Genomic DNA, 21,190 nt, shown 5'->3' with positions numbered 1-21,190 from the left:
ATAGCAACTTTGTTATATCAACAGCAGCCGCTCGCTCTTTCTCACTTGCGCCAACACATGCACATATGGCACTTAGCCAGCGATGCGTTTACAGCCACATAAAAAGTCGGACAACTCCAACACCACACATAAAGTGTCATTACAGGTCGTTACACTATGATTTACCAATCAAATGTGTGCTTATTCTAGTGTCATTTATTAGGAATCTTAATTTATAAATATTAATCATGAAATGCTGTTAGTATATTAAATAAATACTAATAAAAATATATTTTTTTTACAAACAGGAAGTTGCAGGAATGTACACATGATCCCCTGCTTACATCTCATTGTGCAACATGTGAATGTTTTAATGGGAACTAAATGAAATGTCTGAAAGGGGTACACATTATTTCCAAAGCAGGACCTCCACCCAGACAAACAATACAAGTACACACTTCATGAAAAACAATATTTTTTGTTATTGTCATTGTAAGTGGGCCTATATTAGAAAATAACCTCATGGAAATGACTGTTTTCATTTGATTATAATAATAAGAGAATGTTGTCTGTCTATTTGTGTTGGCCCTGCGACGAGGAGGGGACTTCCGCCCGAATGCAGCTGAGATAGGCTCCAGCACCCCCCGCGACCCCGAAAGGGACACGCGGTAGAAAATGGATGGCTGGATGGATGGATGGAAATTGAACTTGTTATTTAGTCAGGTTTGGGACAGGTGTGCTGCTGGTGTAGCCACAGTGTGCACGTCTGATGTTGCTCACATGGGCTCCACTGAATGCTCAGGGAGTTTTTGCGTTTGCTCACACACATGAAAAATTAGAGGGAACATTGTTGCTGACCCCCGTTTGTAACTAAAGGCGATCTTTGTGCTACTTCTACATTTATGTTCCGGCATCGTATTAAGGTCATCCTTTAAGCTTCCCGTGGCATGATAAAGCGCACATCCACACACACACACACATACACCACACAAATCCCCATCTAAATCTATGTTTACGTTTTCAGATCAACACAGATCTACTACTTCCAGGGAATACTGTGTCAAGTACATTTTTTAGGAGTGGGATTGCACATTCCTCCCCCGCCCCCAAAAAGAAGCGTCCTTAAAAAGGGGGTTGCATGCGTGATTTGGCAATCAGGGGACGGTCTCGGGAGTTGAAGCGATCTTAAAAGAAGGGATGAGGGCAGCTCTGATGTGCTGTCACCTGTTCGGCCGCAAGCACTGCTGGCTCTCAGAGGAGGGGACGGGGAGGGGGAGCTTTTGATGCCTAATTTGCCGCTTGGCCGGGTTTGCGCATGGCTTAGTGCTCAGTGGAGTCCCACTCACATTCTCTTGGACTGTGTCTGAGGCTCAGGCGGGACAGGATGAGGAGGCAGTGCAGGGATGAGGGCTATCACCCTCGCGCCGAGGTACGGGAATACACTTTTAGTACTGCTCCAAAAACGTCCTAGGAATCTTTGTTCGTGTGGGTTCTTATGATACCTTCCTTTTTTTTTTTAAAATCCAGCAAGCCCTGGATTCGAACCTGAGTAATCTGATCAAGAGGAACAACGAGCTGGAGTCGCTAATGGGGAAGCTGATTCAGACGTGTCAACACGTGGAGGTGAGTGGCGCCCCGAGGTCACGAGAGACCCTCTTTGCCCCGTTATCAGCGACACGCGCGCTTGACCCCAATAGTACTTGACCCCGTTGGTTATGTAAAGGATCCTCGCTCTTTTGTTGTCCGTGATAGCAACAATGGGCTGTTAAAAATAACAAGTTAACTCATGTGATTAATCCAAAAAAGTTAATCGGGTTAATCTGGCAATTTAATTCCGACTTGGTGCTCGCTGTCAGATTTCACTCCCAAACGCACCCTGACTGGACTTTACATTCAACTGTTACCACGTTTTCAGCAAATAAATGACTCTTATTAAAAAAAATAAAAAAAATTATATATATATATATATATATATATATATATATATATATATATATATATATATATATATATATATATATATATATATATATATTTAGTTTGTTTAATTAATGCATAACCAGTGATTAATCATCATTAATAAAAAATTTGAAAGTGTGATTAATCAGATTTTAAGAAATGAATTGTTTGACAGCGCTAATTTAAAGTCATTTGAAGAAGAACATGAAGAATAAAATATGGTTCCTGAATGCATCGTGCATGAAACTCATTTACTAAGCTTCTGATCAGAGTGTGTGGACGTCATCCCTAAAAAGTTCAGTTTATTTTTGCGGCATTTGTTGATTATTTAAAATCTAGTCGTAATTTGGCTAAAAATAGAGGGAGACCAACTTTTTTTTTTTTCACGCTAAACAGGGTTGTGAATATTTGGGTAGCACACAATCCAATTCGAATCACGTGGGTAACGATTCGATTCAGAATCAATTCTCGATTCAAAATCAATATTTTTTTATTAACATTGGATGCCAGTTCTATGATTAACTGAATTCCTCCATAAAATAAATAACAGCTCTCATAAATGTACATATTACTTAAAAGAAAACTGGTTTTGTTTAATAAAAAATAATAAAGTCAAATAAGGAAACAAGAGAAGTATCCAACACTTCTCTTAAATAGGTACATATATGTACGTAAATATGTACAGCAGATAAGGGCATATAAATCAACAATATGATTTTCCTTAGTGTCTGGACAGTAAAGATAAAAAAAAAAAAAAAAAAAAAAAAAACAAACAAAAAAAAAAAAAATATATATATATACATATACATACATACATACATACATACACACATACTGTACATACATATACACATGTAAATTCAATATATATACATGTATATATACATATATATACACACATATATATATATATATATATATACATATATATACACACACATATATATATATATACATATATATACACACACACATATATATATATATATATACATATATACACACACACACATATATATATATATATATATACATATATATACACACACACACATATGTATATATATATATATATATATATATATATATATATATATATATATATGTATATATATATATATATATATATACACATACATACATATATACATATACATATTTACAGTTATATACATTTATATACATATATATGTATATATGTATATATACACATATATATACACATTTATATACATATATACGTATATATACATATATATTCATATATACGTATATATACATACACTACCGTTCAAAAGTTTGGGGCCACCCAAACAATTTTGTGGAATAGCCTTCATTTCTAAGAACAAGAATAGACTGTCAAGTTTCAGATGAAAGTTCTCTTTTTCTGGCCATTTTGAGCGTTTAATTGACCCCACAAATGTGATGCTCCAGAAACTCAATCTGCTCAGAGGAAGGTCAGTTTTGTAGCTTCTGTATTGAGCTAAACTGTTTTCAGATCTGTGAACATGATTGCACAAGGGTTTTCTAATCATCAATTAGCCTTCTGAGCCAATGAGCAAACACATTGTACCATTAGAACACTGTTGTTGTAGTTGCTGGAAATGGGCCTCTATACACCTATGTAGATATTGCACCAAAAACCAGACATTTGCAGCTAGAATAGTCATTTACCACATTAGCAATGTATAGAGTGTATTTCTTTAAAGTTAAGACTAGTTTAAAGTTATCTTCATTGAAAAGTACAGTGCTTTTCCTTCAAAAATAAGGACATTTCAATGTGACCCCAAACTTTTGAACGGTAGTGTATATACATATACATATATATACATATATATACATATATACACATACATATACATACATACATATATATACATATACATACATACATACATACATACATACATATATTATATATATACATACATACATACATTATATATATATATATATATATATATATATATATATATATATATATATATATATATATATATATATATATATATATATATATATATATATATATATATATATATATATATATATATATATATACATACATACATACATACATACATATATATATATATAAACTACTTTGTTATTTTTTTGATCGATTAGGAAACGTTACAGGTAAGAATTGAGATTCGTTTGAAAATTGCATTTTTTTTTGACACCCAACTAAATAATATTTAAGTTAGTTCTGTCGAAAAGATAACATTTTAATCAGATTATTAACACAATTTCTTTTAGTAAATGACTTGCTTGCGTAATTTAAATTGACGTTAACTTCCGACACAAATGCAAGTTTATTGTCAGAATGTCGTGTTCTACTTGAATGAACTACATCTACATTTAGATCTACTTTAGATGTTAGGCGTTTAAAATTACTGCTGTCAATAACACTTTATTAATCATATTAATCGCTGTAAATTACTTGCTTGCATAATTTTAATTAATAATATTAATATTTCTACGCAAATGCACATTTATTGTCATAATGTCATGTTTTGTGATTTTTGAGTTAATGTGTTAAATTTGACAGCCCTGATTTATATGTACAACTAAAATGTGAATTATACGTGATTAATTCAATTATGTTTTGCGATTAATCATTTGAGTTAATGGGGTAAATTAGACAGCCCTGGTTTAAATATATAACTAAAATGTGCATTATGTATAATTAATTCAATAATCATTTGTGATTAATCGTATAAATTAATGCATTAAATTTGATAGCCCTAATTTAAATGTATAACTAAAATGTGCGTTATACGTGATTAATTCAATTATGTTCCCGCCATCAGTGTGTGAATGTGTGTGTGAATGGGTAAATGTGGAAATACTGTCAAAGCGCTTTGAGTACCTTGAAGGTAAAAAAGCGCTATACAAGTATAACCCATTTATCATTTATTTATGTTTTACGATTAATCATACAAGTTAATGCGATACATTTGACAGCCCTGATTTAAATCTATTACTAAAATGTGCATTATATGTGATTAATTCAATAATGTTTTGTAAAAAATCATTTGAGTTAATGCGTTAAATTTGACAGCCCTGATTTAAATGTATAGCTAAAATGTGAATTATATACGATTCATTCAATAGTGTTTTGTGATTAATCGTATGAATTAATGCATTCAATTTGATAGCCCTGATTTAAATGTATAACTAAAATGTGCAATGTAAGTGATTAATTCAATGATGTTTTGCGATTAATCATTTGAGTTAATGCGTTAAATTTGACAGCCCTGATTTAAATCTATTACTAAAATGTGCATTATATGTGATTAATTCAATAATGTTTTGTAAAAAATCATTTGAGTTAATGCGTTAAATTTGACAGCCCTGATTTAAATGTATAGCTAAAATGTAAATTACATACGATTCATTCAATAGAGTTTTGTGATTAATCGTATGAATTAATGCGTTCAATTTGATAGCCCTGATTTAAATGTATAACTAAAATGTGCAATATACGTGATTAATTCAATGATGTTTTGCGATTAATCATTTGAGTTGATGCGTTAAATTTGACAGCCCTGATTTAAATGTATGACTAAAATGTGCATTATGTATAATTAATTCAATAATGTTTTGTGATTAATCGTATGAATTAATGCATTAAATGTAATAGCCCTAATTTAAATGTATAACTAAAATGTGCATTGTACGTGATTATAATTACGTTATACGATTAATCATACGAGTTAACGCGATAAATTTGACAGCCCTGATTTAAATCTATTACTAAAATGTGCAATATACGTGATTAATTCAATGATGTTTTGCGATTAATCATTTGAGTTGATGCGTTAAATTTGACAGCCCTGATTTAAAAGTGTAACTAAAATGTGCATTATGTATAATTAATTCAATAATGTTTTGTGATTAATCGTATGAATTAATGCATTAAATGTAATAGCCCTAATTTAAATGTATAACTAAAATGTGCATTGTACGTGATTATAATTATGTTTTACGATTAATCATACGAGTTAACGCGATACATTTGACAGCCCTGATTTAAATGTATGACTAAAATGTGCATTATGTATAATTAATTCAATAATGTTTTGTGATTAATCGTATGAATTAATGCATTAAATGTAATAGCCCTAATTTAAATGTATAACTAAAATGTGCATTGTACGTGATTATAATTACGTTTTACGATTAACCATACGAGTTAACGCGATAAATTTGACAGCCTTGATTTAAATCTATTACTAAAATGTGCAATATACGTGATTAATTCAATGATGTTTTGCGATTAATCATTTGAGTTGATGCGTTAAATTTGACAGCCCTGATTTAAATGTATGACTAAAATGTGCATTATGTATAATTAATTCAATAATGTTTTGTGATTAATCGTATGAATTAATGCATTAAATGTAATAGCCCTAATTTAAATGTATAACTAAAATGTGCATTGTACGTGATTATAATTACGTTTTACGATTAATCATACGAGTTAACGCGATAAATTTGACAGCCCTGATTTAAATCTATTACTAAAATGTGCAATATACGTGATTAATTCAATGATGTTTTGCGATTAATCATTTGAGTTGATGCGTTAAATTTGACAGCCCTGATTTAAAAGTATGACTAAAATGTGCATTATGTATAATTAATTCAATAATGTTTTGTGATTAATCGTATGAATTAATGCATTAAATGTAATAGCCCTAATTTAAATGTATAACTAAAATGTGCATTGTACGTGATTATAATTACGTTTTACGATTAATCATACGAGTTAACGCGATAAATTTGACAGCCCTGATTTAAATCTATTACTAAAATGTGCAATATACGTGATTAATTCAATGATGTTTTGCGATTAATCATTTGAGTTGATGCGTTAAATTTGACAGCCCTGATTTAAAAGTATAACTAAAATGTGCATTATGTATAATTAATTCAATATTGTTTTATGATTAATCATATGAGTTAATGCGTTAATTTTGACAGCCCTGATTTAAATGTATAACTAAAATGTGCATTATATGTGATTAATTCAATAATGTTTTGTGATTAATCATTTAGGGTAATGAGTTCAATTTGACGGCCCTGATTTAAACGTATAACTAAAATGTTGATTACTCATGGAACATTTCCTTAACCCCTTGCTCACTGAGGGGTTTGCCATCACGTTATGGTTTCATATGCAGAGAGCCAACAGCAGAAGAAAACAGGGCAACTTTGCTGACATTCCACTGGCCCGCTAAGACGCTCTTAAATAAAGCAACGCCCGGGGGCTCAAACTGAGGCAGCATCTCTTTCCAGTTAATGGAGAGCGGCATCTTTGCCTTGATGTGGCCTTTAGAAATAGCGAGGAGTTAGTATTGTGCTTAATCAAGATGCTATAATGTGTGTGCGTGTGTGTGTGGGAGTGCTCAGTGATGAGCTGCAGACATTTTTTTTGTTGTTGTGATGATGCAGGAATTTGAAATTGGACTAAAAAAAGAAAAACAGCCATGAATAAATGATGTACAAAACTAGAGGCAAAAAAAATACAAAAATCATGCATTATTCTTCACACACTTCGGACTCCTAAAATAGCTTAAGGAGAGTCCATGCACAATGCATTGTGTTGGGAGTGTAAGCTTTGATGCGGGTGGGATGTGGCATGAAAGGGTCGACCAGGAAGTCCACCGCACTGACTTTATTCCATCCATTTTCTACCGCTTGTCCCTTTCGGGGTCGCGGAGGGTGCTGGAGCCTATCTCAGCTGCATTATTATTTCTCCCTAAACTCATTTAATCTGCTTGTCAAAATGTTTGTTTCTGTGTTTAAATCAGGTGTGTCAAACGTACGGTCCGAGGGCCGGATCAGGCCCGCGGACAGGTTTTATTCGGCCCGCGGGATGAGTTTGCTAAGTATAAATATCAACCTGAAATTTGTGATTGAAAAAAACAGCTGTTCTAAATGTGTCCACTAGATGTAGCAATTAGAGATGTCCGATAATATCGGACTGCCTATATTATCGGCTGATAAGCGCTTTAAAATGTAATATCGGAAATGATCGGAATCGGTTTCAAAATTTTCGGTATCGAGGGCCGCGAAGAAAAGGCATTGAAGTTTAGGGAAGGCTATGCTAAGCGAAACTAAAACTGAACTGGCTACAAAAGAAACAAAAACAGAATGCTGGACGACAGCAAAGACTTACAGAGTGTGGAGCAGACGTGACTTGACATGACAATCAACAATTTCCACAGAAAAAAAGATAGCAACAACTTAAATGTTCTTGATTGCTAAAACAAAGCAGGTGCGGGGAATAGCGCTCAAAGGAAGACATGAAATTGCTACAGGAAAATACCAACAAAACAGGAAAAGCCACCAAAGTAGGAGCGTAAGACAAGAACTAAAAAATTACACACACGAAAACAGCAAAAAACTCCAAATAAGTCACGTCGTGATGTGACAGGTCGTGACAGTACACCTACTTTGAGACAAGAGCTAGAGTGATGCATGATTGGTTATGGTTTAAATCAGGGGTCCCCAAACTACAGCCCGCGGGCCGGATACGGCCCCCCAGCGTCCAAAATCCAACCCGCGGGAAGTCCCAAGTTAAAAAAAAAAAATATATATATATATATATATATTTTTTTTTTATTATAATTTTTTTTTAAATTTGTCCTTACTAGTCCATTTTCTACCGTCTCCTAGCCACTCAGGCAAATCATATTGTCTAAAAATGCATCTTACCATCGATAACGTGACATGCAGCAAGTGCGCTCTTTAAGTCAATTAATGTGCGAGGAATATATATGTATGAATACATATATATATCTAATATATATCTAATATATATATATATATATATATATATATATATATATATATATATATACATATATATATATACACACACACATATAGACCCATATACATATATATGTATATATATACACACATATACATATATACACACACACAAATTTACATATTATATATTTATATATATATACATATACATATATATATATATATATATATATATATACATATATATACAGATATATAAACATATATATATACACACATATATATATATATATACACACATATATATATATATATATACACACATATATATATACATACACACATATATATATATATATATACACACACATATATATATATATATATATATATATATATATATATATATATATATATATATATATACACACATATATATATATATATATATATATATATATATATATATATATATATATATATATATATATATATATATATATATATATATATATATATATATATATATATATATATACATACACACACACACACACACACACACACATACATACATACATACACACACACACACACACACATACATACATACATACATACATACATACATACATACATACATACATACATACATACATACATACATACATACATACATACATACATACATACATACATACATACATACATACATACATACATACATACATACATACATACATACATACATACATACATACATACATACATACATACATACATACATACATACATATATATATATATATATATATATATATATATATATATATATATATATATATATATATATATATATATATATATATAGTGCGGCCCCCAGCCAAATTGTTTTACCCCAATGCGGCCCTGGAGTCAAAAAGTTTGGGGACCCCTGGTTTAAATTCACATCCAACAATTGCGACAACAACTTTTTATTGTCTACTGAGTTTCATTGTGTAATGATTTCTGCTGATGGTGTGCCTCCGGATTTTTTCAAAGAAAAAAATGCGCCTTGGCTCAAAAAAGGTTGAAACGGTAAAATGGGTAATACTTGTATAGCACTTTTCTACCTTCAAGGTACTCAAAGCGCTTTGACAGTATTTCCACATTCACCCATTCACACACACACATTCACACACTGATGGCGGGAGCTGCCATGCAAGGCCCTAACCACATCCCATCAGGAGCAAGGGTGAAGTGTCTTGCTTCAAGTACACACGTACATGACAAGGTCGGTAGAAGCTGGGGATCGAACCAGGAACCCTCAGGTTGCTGGCACAGCCACTCTCCTAACCCGTCCCCCAAAAAAAACACTGCTCTACACTACGGACCTTTCTGTCGGGCCAGAGGATGAACGCAGTATTTGCCCACGTCCTCCCCTGAGTGCAACGCCCGCTTTTGGCATTTGGATGTCAATCAAGGATGAGACGGACGAGCGCATAATGTCAGCCCTGTCTGACACTGTCGGAGGAGGATGAATCCAACCAGCGGTCTGTTACTTTCTGCATTGCCTCGCAGGTGAATGCGTCCCGCCAGGAGGGCAAGCTCATGGACGAGTGCGACCTTCTGATCGACATCATCCAGCAGAGGAGGCAGATCATTGGGAGCAAAATCAAGGAGGGGAAGGTGAGACCTATGATTTATTTTCTTTACACATCTATTGCTCAATCAACTGCTGTTACACTTCTCTCAGTTTTTGGTCGAACACAGTATTTTCTTGCCTTCCCATTACAGTTGCGCAATACAGACAATGTTTGATATTAATGATATTGTAGTGGATTGTCCGAAGCTTAAGCAGGCAACAAAAGTAGTTTAGTACAACAAATGTATTTACCCATTATCAGAAGTGCAGGTTGAATTGAGTTGGTCGTGCAGACAAACCACAAGTTACTCCGGAGCCAACAAGACACACACAAGCCAAAATCACCCCCGAGTTCGGTCTTCTGCCATTTTTTATATGTCTGTTGTGCGTCATCGTTCCTTATCGAATGCGTCAATGTCTTGTTTTGCTTTTCCTATCTGTTCCATAACAACTCGAATCCTTTAGACAGTCAACACATTCTATAGACAGGTTGGCACGTCTTAATATTCACTTTTGTCCCACAACTGGTCCATTCAATGGCACAAAAATACAAGAGTATTGAAAATGAGCGGACATTCTTAAAAGACAAGAAATATAGGTCAAAAGGTCAGAAATTCTACTACAATATAAATGCGGCCGACAATAGAGCTTTTAATACGACCGTTATATCATAACAATGCATGTTGACCACACATTGTAACTGTGATCTTGAACATCTGATAGTGACAATGCAACGTAGCGTCTTCGCGAGTGGCTAATGAGCCTTGCCTAAACGGTGGCAAATAAACTACATTTCCTACAAGTATCGTTACCACCGGAGGACAAGGAATAGCTAAACATGCTACACTACACAATGGAGGAGGATAGCATAGCTAACCATTAAGAAAGAGCTCTTGAATGTGAACAGGGGGTGGGGGGAGGGGTAGGGGGGATGGGGGGGGGGGGGGTGGAGGTCGAGACAAATATACAAACCCCAAAACCAGTGAAGTTGGCACGTTGTGTAAATTGTGAATAAAAACAGATTACAATGATTTGCAAATCCATTTCAACTAGATATTATCCGATATTATCGGCCGATATATGCGTTAAAATGTAATATCTGAAATTATCGGTATCGGTTTTTTTATTTTCGGTATCGTTTTTTTGTGTGTTTTTTTTATTAAATCAACATAGAAAACACAAGATACACTTACAATTAGTGCACCAACCCAAAAAAACCTCGCTCCCCCATTTACACTCATTCACACAAAAGGGTTGTTTCCTTCTGTTATTAATATTCTGGTTCCTACATTATATATCAATATATATCAATACAGTCTGCAAGGGATACAGTCCGTAAGCACACATGATTGTGCGTGCTGCTGGTCCACTAATAGTACTAACCTTTAACAGTTAATTTTACTAATTTTCATTCATTACTAGTTTCTATGTAACTGTTTTTATATTGTTGTACTTTCTTTTTTATTCAAGAAAATGTTTTTAATTTATTTACCTTATTTTACTAATTTTTTTAAAAAGTACCTTATCTTCACCATACCTGGTTGTCCAAATTAGGCATAATAATGTGTTAATTCCACGACTGCATATATCGGTTGATATCGGTATCGGTAATTAAAGAGTTGGACAATATCGGAATATCGGATATCGGCAAAAAGCCATTATCGGACATCCCTAATTTCAACCTACCATATTTTTCGGACTATATGTCGCAGTTTTTTTCATAGTTTGGCCGGGGGTGCGACTTATACTCAGGAGCGACTTATGTGTGAAATTATTAACGCATTACCGTAAAATATCAAATAATATTATTTAGCTCATTCACGTAAGAGACTAGACGTATAAGATTTCATGGGATTTAGCGATAAGGAGTGACAGATTGTTTGGTAAACGTATAGCATGTTCTTTATGTTATAGTTATTTGAATGACTCTTACCATAATATGTTACGTTAACATACCAGGCACGTTCTCAGTTGGTTATTTATGCGTCATACAACGTACACTTATTCAGCCTGTTGTTCACTATTCTTTATTTATTTTAAATTGCCTTTCAAATGTCTATTCTTGGTGTTGGGTTTTATCAAATACATTTCCCCCAAAAAATGCGACTTATACTCCAGTGCGACTTACAGTATAAATGTTGTTTTCCTTCTTAATTATGCATTTTCGGCCGGTGCGACTTTTACTCCAGAGCGACTTATAGTCCGAAAAATACAGTATATTCAATTGAATAGACTGCAAGGACAAGATACTTAACGTTCGAACTGAAAAATTTATATTTATGGGGGTGTATAAGTGCCAAAGGCATGGGTAACTTACACATCTGTGAAGGCACCAATAATGCTGAAAGGTACATACAGGTTTTGGAGCAACATTGTGTTGCCATCCAAGCAACGTTAACATGGACACCCCTGCTTATTTCGGCAAGACAACGCCAAGTCACGTGTTACATCAGCGTGGCTTCGTAGTAAAAGAGTGCGGGTACTAGACTGGCCTTAAATTTTTGCACACTCTTGGCATTCTCTCGATGAGCTTCAAGAGGTAGTCACCTGAAATAGTTTTCACTTCGAAGGTGTGCTTGAAGCTCATGGAGAGAATGCCAAGAGTGTGCAAAGCAATAATCAGCGCAAAAGGTGGCTATTTTGAAGAAACTAAAATATAAAACATGTTTTCAGTTATTTCACCCTTTTTTTGTTAAGTACATAACCCCACATGTGTTCATTCATTGTTTTGATGCCTTCAGTGACAATCTACAATGTAAATAGTCATGAAAATAAAGAAAACACATTGAATGAGAAGGTGTGTCCAAACTTTTGTATGATATATTTGTATGATATAACTCGTTACAGTAGGAAGCTGCAATATATGTTGCGAAATAGACTTTAGGCTATATCGGCCATCCCTACTTCCTGTCCCTCGGCCTGTTTATTTTTGAAACGATGCATTCCAGAGAGTGTTCTCGAAACCTGTCCTGATGCCTTCAAAGGGACTTTCATCAGGCACAGCAAGCTTCTGGTGTCTCAGCTCGTAATAAAGTAACAATTTTTTCCTTTATTTGATAGAGCGCCAGGAAGGATCAAGAGGGTTTAAACGTGTCTAACCGTGGTGAAAGGACTGAGATTACAATGTTCATGCCAAATTGCTGACAAACTGTCCTTTGCCCTCATTTCAGTGTGACCTCAATCTGTCTCTTAAAATCTCGGCACATCACATCGGGACGGGGAGTTGAACTGCGGGGGGTGCACGGGTGCACTGGATTTTAAGGACGCATTTTTGGTTATGGAGATCCCGACTATTCTGTAAATATTTTATTATTTTCCTACAATGCTTGGCTTTTTTGCCAAGATAAACAAACTGGAAGTTCAAATGAATTAGGATGTAAAATACAGAGGTTTTACTTCTGATGCGTTACCGATATTGCAGCTTTGAGTGTTTGGTTGATGTGGTATCAGCACGAATAATACATCATTTATTTGTTTTGTAGAGTCAAATGTTCGAAAAGGTTTGATCAAGTGAAAATTACTCAAACAGAGAACAATATCAGGTATGCAAAACACTAAACTATTATTAACTGTCTGGAATGGACTTAGGAATTTAAGTTCAAGTGGCGTGGTAATTGTTTTTTGGCGAATAAAGTAAAACTCATGCGATGAATGAAGTTGAAAGATGCAAACACGTTTGTTACTGGATACTTTTTAATACGCTTCTGCCTTGAAGACTTTGTATCCGTAAATCATATGCAAGTATGATTATTTGATACTTCTTTATGTTGACAAATGTGGTGTTTTAGACTGCAATGTTGTTCAATTAGGTTTTAAATCAGCATTCTTTACCACCGATTTGTGTTCTAAAACTACTAAAGCTGCCAAAAGCAAGGCTTTAATCCATCATCATTAAAGTAAAAAAAGTACCACAGATAGTCACACACACACTAGGTGTGGTGAAATTACCCTCTGCACTTGACCCATCCCCTTGTTCCACCCCCTGGGAGGTGAGGGGAGCAGTGAGCAGCAGCGGTGGCCGTGCTCGGGAATAATTTTTGGTGATTTAACCCCCAATTCCAACCCTTGATGCTGAGTGCCAAGCAGGGAGTTCATAAATCATCATTCATCTGATCAAATGTTTTTGTCCAAATAAGCCATATGAAGCACAAGAATCAAAAATCCATAAAAAGACATTGGCGACATGTTTCGGGCAGTTTGTCCAAGTTTTGTAGGAAATAGACGCTAACAAGTCTATATGGAAGAGGCTTAACAGCATGACATATAGGAATGGGTACCAGAACAAACACGGGTGATGACGTAAACGGTAGTAATCAGACAGGAAACATTTATCTGCGCTTGCCTCGTCGGTGGCTGCAGCGCTAGCTTACAACAACAACATTGCGTTTCCTCATTATCGTCCAATCAGGGTCATGGTGAGCGAGGTGCATTCGCAGACCACGAAATTGTGAGCATCAACATTACATAACACAAGTTATGTATGTTCCGTATTGTTGCTGTTTTTAGTGTGATGATTATGACCATTTGTTTTGGATTTTATTTCTTATTTTTGAATGTATTACTTGGTTATAGCTGTGTTTATATAATTTAAATTATTAGTCCGTACAACTTGAATGTCACACAATTCCTTAAAGATAAAAAGTAATTGTTTTAAATTTTTTTTATTTGGGTGCTTTTATTTTTTTAAAGTATTGTTTAAAAAGTACTGATTTTGCAGGCATATCAGTTAAAATGTAAACGATACCCATCATTACAATACAAAAAGTATTACTTTGTAGAAATTAGTTTTTTCACCGACTAACTTCCATTTTAAAATACTACATTAATGAACAACAACACAAAAGGTCCACATTAAAGTGGATAAATATTTGTTTCGGAAAACAGACTTTTGTTTTTCAGTTGACATAAAATTAAGTTTTTTAAGTTGTTTATTCCAGAAAAAAATATGCATCTCGGCAGTGGTCTTTTCGGGCCGCAGTGGTACTCAGTTGTAATGCACTATTCCACCACTTGTGGCAGTAAAGACAATATCAAACAAACAGGACGAGTCTGGAGTTTCTTAAGCGCAAACTTTTTGACTAAAGTGGTGAAACTATTTTCATTTGCACTGAAATGTTATTAAATGTTTTTAAAGAAACACATTATATCAATACCAATTATTAATTTACTTAGAATGTATCTATTGCTATGTAATTTATTTTTTTTATCACCTTTTATGAGTCAATTCTTTTGCAGTATAATTGATTACTATCTATTTTTGTAATCAGCCTGACCTAAGACTTGAGAATAGTCTCTGTGATGGTTTAATACCATTTGACTAGGTTTATCCCGTTGAACTGTAAATAGGTTAGATATAATTATTGAATACAATTCAAATCAAGATGACTAATTCTAATAATAATATAATACAATCTAATAATGTCAATGAGGGATTTCTAATCACTGCTATGTTGGAATTATTATTAATATTGATACTGTTGTTGATATACTTTTGGATTGTTTTGTGTCATGTTTGTTTGTCCTCTCAATTGCTCTGTTGATTGCTATTCTGAATGTTGCTGGACCGGGTTTGGTTTTGGAATTGGAATTGTATTATGGTATTATTGTCATTGTGTATTATTTTGTTGGATTGATTAATAAAAAATAAAATAAAAAAAGATTACTAATTCAGTGTTGGCGTTTGAGTGGGCCCTGGGCCCCTTGGTAGTGGTTTAGTTGAGCCCTGAGGTCAGAAATGTTAAGAATCTTTGGTTTAATGAACACATCTAGTGCATATTTATAGTCCATTCTTTCTTGAGTCTTTTTGTTCTTGCAAACTAAAGCACAATTATTATAGATTAAAAAATAACATGTATTTGTGATTAATCAAAATGAATCCACAGTAACCCTGTGATTAATCTGAAAGTAATTCAAACTAACGCGGAACTGCACCAGGTATATTATGGTGCAGTATGTCTGGTTGTGTGTGATATATACTGTAGTAACCGAGCAGTTCTAAAAAAATATATCTTGGACTTTATTTAAATTTTATCCAAAGCACCCATGGATGTGAACTGGATTAGTCTCGGGACTTTTTATTGTTGAAATTTCCTGCAACTTACGATCTCCTGTCACAAAGTGTTAAAGAAAGCCCACGATAGGTAACCCTGTGTCGGACTGTTGTCAGAATTGTCACTGGAACCGTCGCCCTCTGCAGGCACAAAGGCTACGCAAGCTGGCCCAGCAGATCTCCAACTGCCAGCAATGCATCGAGAGGTCCTCTGTACTCATCACACAAGCGGACCAGACACTGAAGGAGAACGACCACGCCCGCTTCCTGCAGGGCGCCAAGAGCATCAACGACAGGTCAGGCATCCGCCGCACACACGGAGCTGGCCCAGTTACACACGGTTCACGCAGAGAACTGAGGGTAGTGCAAGACGAGGCCATCTGGAAACACGAGTGTACTTGATTTCCCAACGCGGGGATTACATTTACTATTTAACCTAATCTTATTCCACTTGTCTGCTTAAGCTTCTGTTAAGCTCTTCAATTGATTTTTGGGCCCACGAAAAACAGGCAGAGAAACCCAACAGATGTAAAAGAAAGCATCTGATTAGCATATTCTAATTAAGTTGGATCGACCGGTTCTCTATTTGACTTAAAAGGGACAACTATAGGGAATCATTGGACAGAATCTCCATGTTTTCTGAAGATCCTTTTAATGTTGCTCCTTTTAATTGGGAAAAAACATTAGACCACAGAAAGCCTCCTGGGCCTGACTCGGTTGAGCCTTATTTTCTAAAGCTGGCCGCTGAAATTTACAGCAGAGCCACTTTCAATTAATTTTAATCTTTCAATTAAAAACAAAGACGTTCCATCAGTTTGGAAATCTGCTTTTGTCCTCCGATTATTAAAGGGGAGGTTATCCAGCAGTTCTTACAAATTATAGGCCAATATCACATTTCTGCGTCTTATCAAAAATTCTGGAATCTCTTGTTTTGTGATCAGTTGAAAGAGTTCCTCCACTCAAATTAAATGATTTCAAAATATCAATCAGGCTTTTAGAAAAAAGCACAGCAGTATACCTGCTACGATGAAGGTGATAAATGGCATCATTGTAGCGCTTGTTTAAAAACAGCAATGTGCCTCACTTTTTATTGATCTCTCCATAGCTTTTGACGCTAATTTAAAACACAGGCTGCTTCTCATTGGACTTTAGAAAATAGTACCCAATGTATTAAAGCACTAGTAGAGTGGAAGAACAAGTTGCCTCTATATTAAAGTTATTATCATATGTGTCTGATGTATGACACAGAATCTTAGATATAGATATGATCAAACTAGTATCAATCTCACAGAGATTCCCGAGCCATTTTGATAGATAATGAGGAAGCCAGTCACGTGATCGCGTGGCTTAGAGGTAGGAACCAAAGATCCCTTCCACGTCAACAACAATACTAATCAAGCAGACTTTGAGAGAGCCAGCAACGATTACTTTGGGGAAAAATTAGGATCCGGATCCTTATATTGTTGATCCTGAATATAAGGAGGATGATCTACAAGTTTTAGAAGCTCTGCTAAACGGATCCAGCTTTAGTGAAACACTAAGCATCATGAAGCAGGGTTGCTAAGTGCTAAACAAGAAATATAAACTACAAACATAACGAAATGATAGCTTACTGCACAATGTCTACTCTTACTGCAATGACGACTGATAAGATTAAAGTTAAGTTAAAGTACCAATGATTGTCCCACACACACTAGGTGTGGTGAAATTTGTCCTCTGCATTTGACCCATCCCCTTGTTCACCCCCTGGGAGGTGAGGGGAGCAGTGAGCAGCAGCGGTGTCCGCACTCGGAAATCATTTTTTGGTGAGCAGGGAGGCAGAGGTGGGACCAAGTCATTGCTTTGCAAGTCACAAGTAAGTCTCAAGTCTTTGCCCTCAAGTCTCGAGTCAAGTCCCGAGTCAAGACAGGCAAGTCCCGAGTCAAGTCCAAAGTCAAGACTAGAAAGTCTCAAGTCAAGTCCCAAGTCCTGCATTTTGAGTTTCGAGTCCTTTCAAGTCCTTTTAACCACAGACTAATATTTTTACACAGATTGTGTATGCTTTTAAAACGCTGTATTTATTTATTAAAACAAGTGATTTGAAATTGCAGGGAAAAAAATGGTGCTGACATTGCAATTCATAATAGCACTATTAACCAGTCATTTTAATAGTTTAAACAATTTTAAACATTTAACTCATTCCTTTACAGAATAAACACATTTGCAAAAACAAACATTAACATACTATTGGTTGTATTTTATGAAAATAACATTACCACAAAGTTGAGAAGGAGCAAAGATCTTCAATGTTTGTATGTGAGAATCACAAAGAAATCTTCTGGGGGAGGATGACACCCCTACAGGGGTTTGGTTTACAAACTTTCAGCCCCACCTAAAACAAAATTCACCAGCCGCCACTGATTATGATGCATTCTCATTTTAGGCAAAGTATAAGACAATACTTTCTTAACAGTATAATTGTAACCAGGAATAAGTCTTCAAGTAACAATATTCAAATACTAACATTGTTGGGTAAGACAGCATTTGGGTTTATTATGAATCCAGTGAAACAGATTGGTGGTTTTAGCGGATATAAAGACTTTCAGGTGTTTATATATGTTTAAGTATTTGGCAGACGCTTTTATCCAAAGCGACATACATAAAAAATAGATATAAAACAATCACTGTAAACATTATCATTTAAGGGAAGAATGTAATACAAAATATCAATACAAAGTGTCAAGACAGAATAAACTCTCTGCTGCTGCAGCAACAGAGATACAGTCTATAGGTCCCTAAAATATATAGATATCTAATGTATTCATACATTGTTTATGTAGGATATACGCATGTATATATAATCTAATCATATTGTTTCTTCAATTTAAAAATAGCTGACCGTTTTTTTCCCCCTTCTCTGGGATTATATTCCCAGTTTTGATCTCGGACGTCTGGTCATTTATAGCGTATAAGAATATTATATTACTGTTAAGCAAACTATGAATAATAAAAACGCCAAAACATGTGTCCGTTATCATAGCTACACGTATGACAAAAAAAAAACGCGTGAAAATCAGTGGTATTCAGTGAGGTAAGATGAATTAAATTTGCTGACAGTTCATTGCTCCTGCCAAATGAATTGCACTGAGTGGAGCGGATCACCACTCCAAGATGGCGGCTCCGCGTCTCGTCTGCGCCAGTAGGCAGTAGCGCTCAATGCTGCGTACCCTTATAAGATGTCTATGGTTATGACTTTAGCAGTGAGTTTACAGCCTCACTGATTTAACTACACAGCAAATAAAAGTCATGTTACTTAGCCAATAAACGTTACCATACATTCAAAACTTACCCTTCTTTGTGCAACTTCAAATGTCGAACGAAGTTGGAAGTTGTTGCGTCTCCGTCTGTAATATTCGAACTGCGTGATTTGCATACGGCAATTCGTTTTTTGTTGACCAAGTCGTAGTTTTTATACCCGAACGAAACCAACTTTGGCATAATTGTTTGTCACTGCCGCATTGTTTGACAACTCATGTTCGGTGGTTGTCCTGCAATTGGATTGGATGAGAGCTGTGGGATGAAAACAACGTAGATTTAATTTGATTGGCTGTTGTACTGACAGCACACCAGCTGACAAGCAGCACACACGCTTATAGACACAGACGTGTAAAATGAAAGATACGGAGCGCTCCCAAATAACTTTTTAAGGTTTGGGTTTTGGGGAAAGTAGCAAGTCATGTCAAGTCAAAAGCCTCAAGTCCAAGTGAAGTCACAAGTCATTGATGTTAAAGTCTAAGTCGAGTTGCAAGTCTCTTTACATTTTGTCAAGTCGAGTCTAAAGTCATCAAATTTATGACTCGAGTCTGACTCGAGTCCAAGTCATGTGACTCGAGTCCACACCTCTGCAGGGAGGTAATGGGTCCCATTTTTATAGTTTTGGAAAGACTCGGCCGGGGTTTGAACTCACAACCTACCAATCTCAGGGCGGACACTCTAACCACTAGGCCACTGAGTAGGTGTTCATATCTTCCCCTTTAGCTGAAGAATAAATCATGATACACGCGAAGGGTTAACAAGGAAAAGTCTCCCTGCAGACACTTTCTTCGGTTGTGTTTGTCTCCATCTCTGGGTATGATTTAAATGTCACAGATGAACAACGTCTAGATTCATGGCTAAATCCTCCCAATATCCAGATTAGAGGTATGATTTATAATCTAGAATAACTTGCGTAAGCACTTATAATAACATCGTTATTATATGTTTTAAGTAAATAAGTGGCCTACTCAGTGGCCTAGTGGTTAGAGTGTCCGCCATGAGATCGGTAGGTAGTGAGTTCAAAACCCGGCCGATTCATACCAAAGACTATAAAAATGGGACCCATTACCTCCCTGCTTGGCACTCAGCATCAAGGGTTGGAATTGGGGGTTAAATCACCAAAAATTATTCCCGGGCGCGGCCACCGCTGCTGCCCACTGCTCCCCTCACCTCCCAACAAGGGGATGGGTCAAATGCAAAGGACAAATTTCACCACACATAGTGTGTGTGTGACAATCATTGGCACTTTAACTTTAATATTTGGTTAATCTTCAGGTCACGATATGTATATAAAGTATTATTGAAGGGTTTTGGATGGTTATTTAGAGGGTTTTGTGGGCAAAATAGAGAGCCCCCATTGACTACATTGTTTACGACTTAGAATGCATGAAAAAAAATTAAAACATATGTGTTCATGGCTTATATAGAGATTGTGAGTTATAGACAGCACATCTCTGTCTAATTGTCGCGTATTTCCAGTATGACTGATCTGATAATAT

General features: G+C 35.2%; 1 protein-coding gene across 1 annotated transcript in view; it reads left to right on the top strand.

Annotated features, from left to right (window-relative positions):
- The window catches only part of LOC133657995 (E3 ubiquitin-protein ligase Midline-1-like), a 77,203-nt gene that overhangs the window by 33,551 nt on the left and 22,462 nt on the right, over window positions 1-21,190 (top strand). Inside the window, exons 3-5 of the mRNA XM_062059635.1 lie at window positions 1,507-1,602; window positions 10,285-10,392; window positions 16,545-16,693. Of these exons, the coding sequence (XP_061915619.1) occupies window positions 1,507-1,602; window positions 10,285-10,392; window positions 16,545-16,693 (353 nt within the window). The remainder of the gene's footprint in view (window positions 1-1,506; window positions 1,603-10,284; window positions 10,393-16,544; window positions 16,694-21,190) is intronic.

This window comes from Entelurus aequoreus, linkage group LG01 (genome assembly GCF_033978785.1).
Source record: "Entelurus aequoreus isolate RoL-2023_Sb linkage group LG01, RoL_Eaeq_v1.1, whole genome shotgun sequence".
In the NCBI taxonomy this organism is placed as follows: Eukaryota; Metazoa; Chordata; class Actinopteri; order Syngnathiformes; family Syngnathidae; genus Entelurus; species Entelurus aequoreus.
This window is presented reverse-complemented; position numbering and strand designations above follow the sequence as displayed.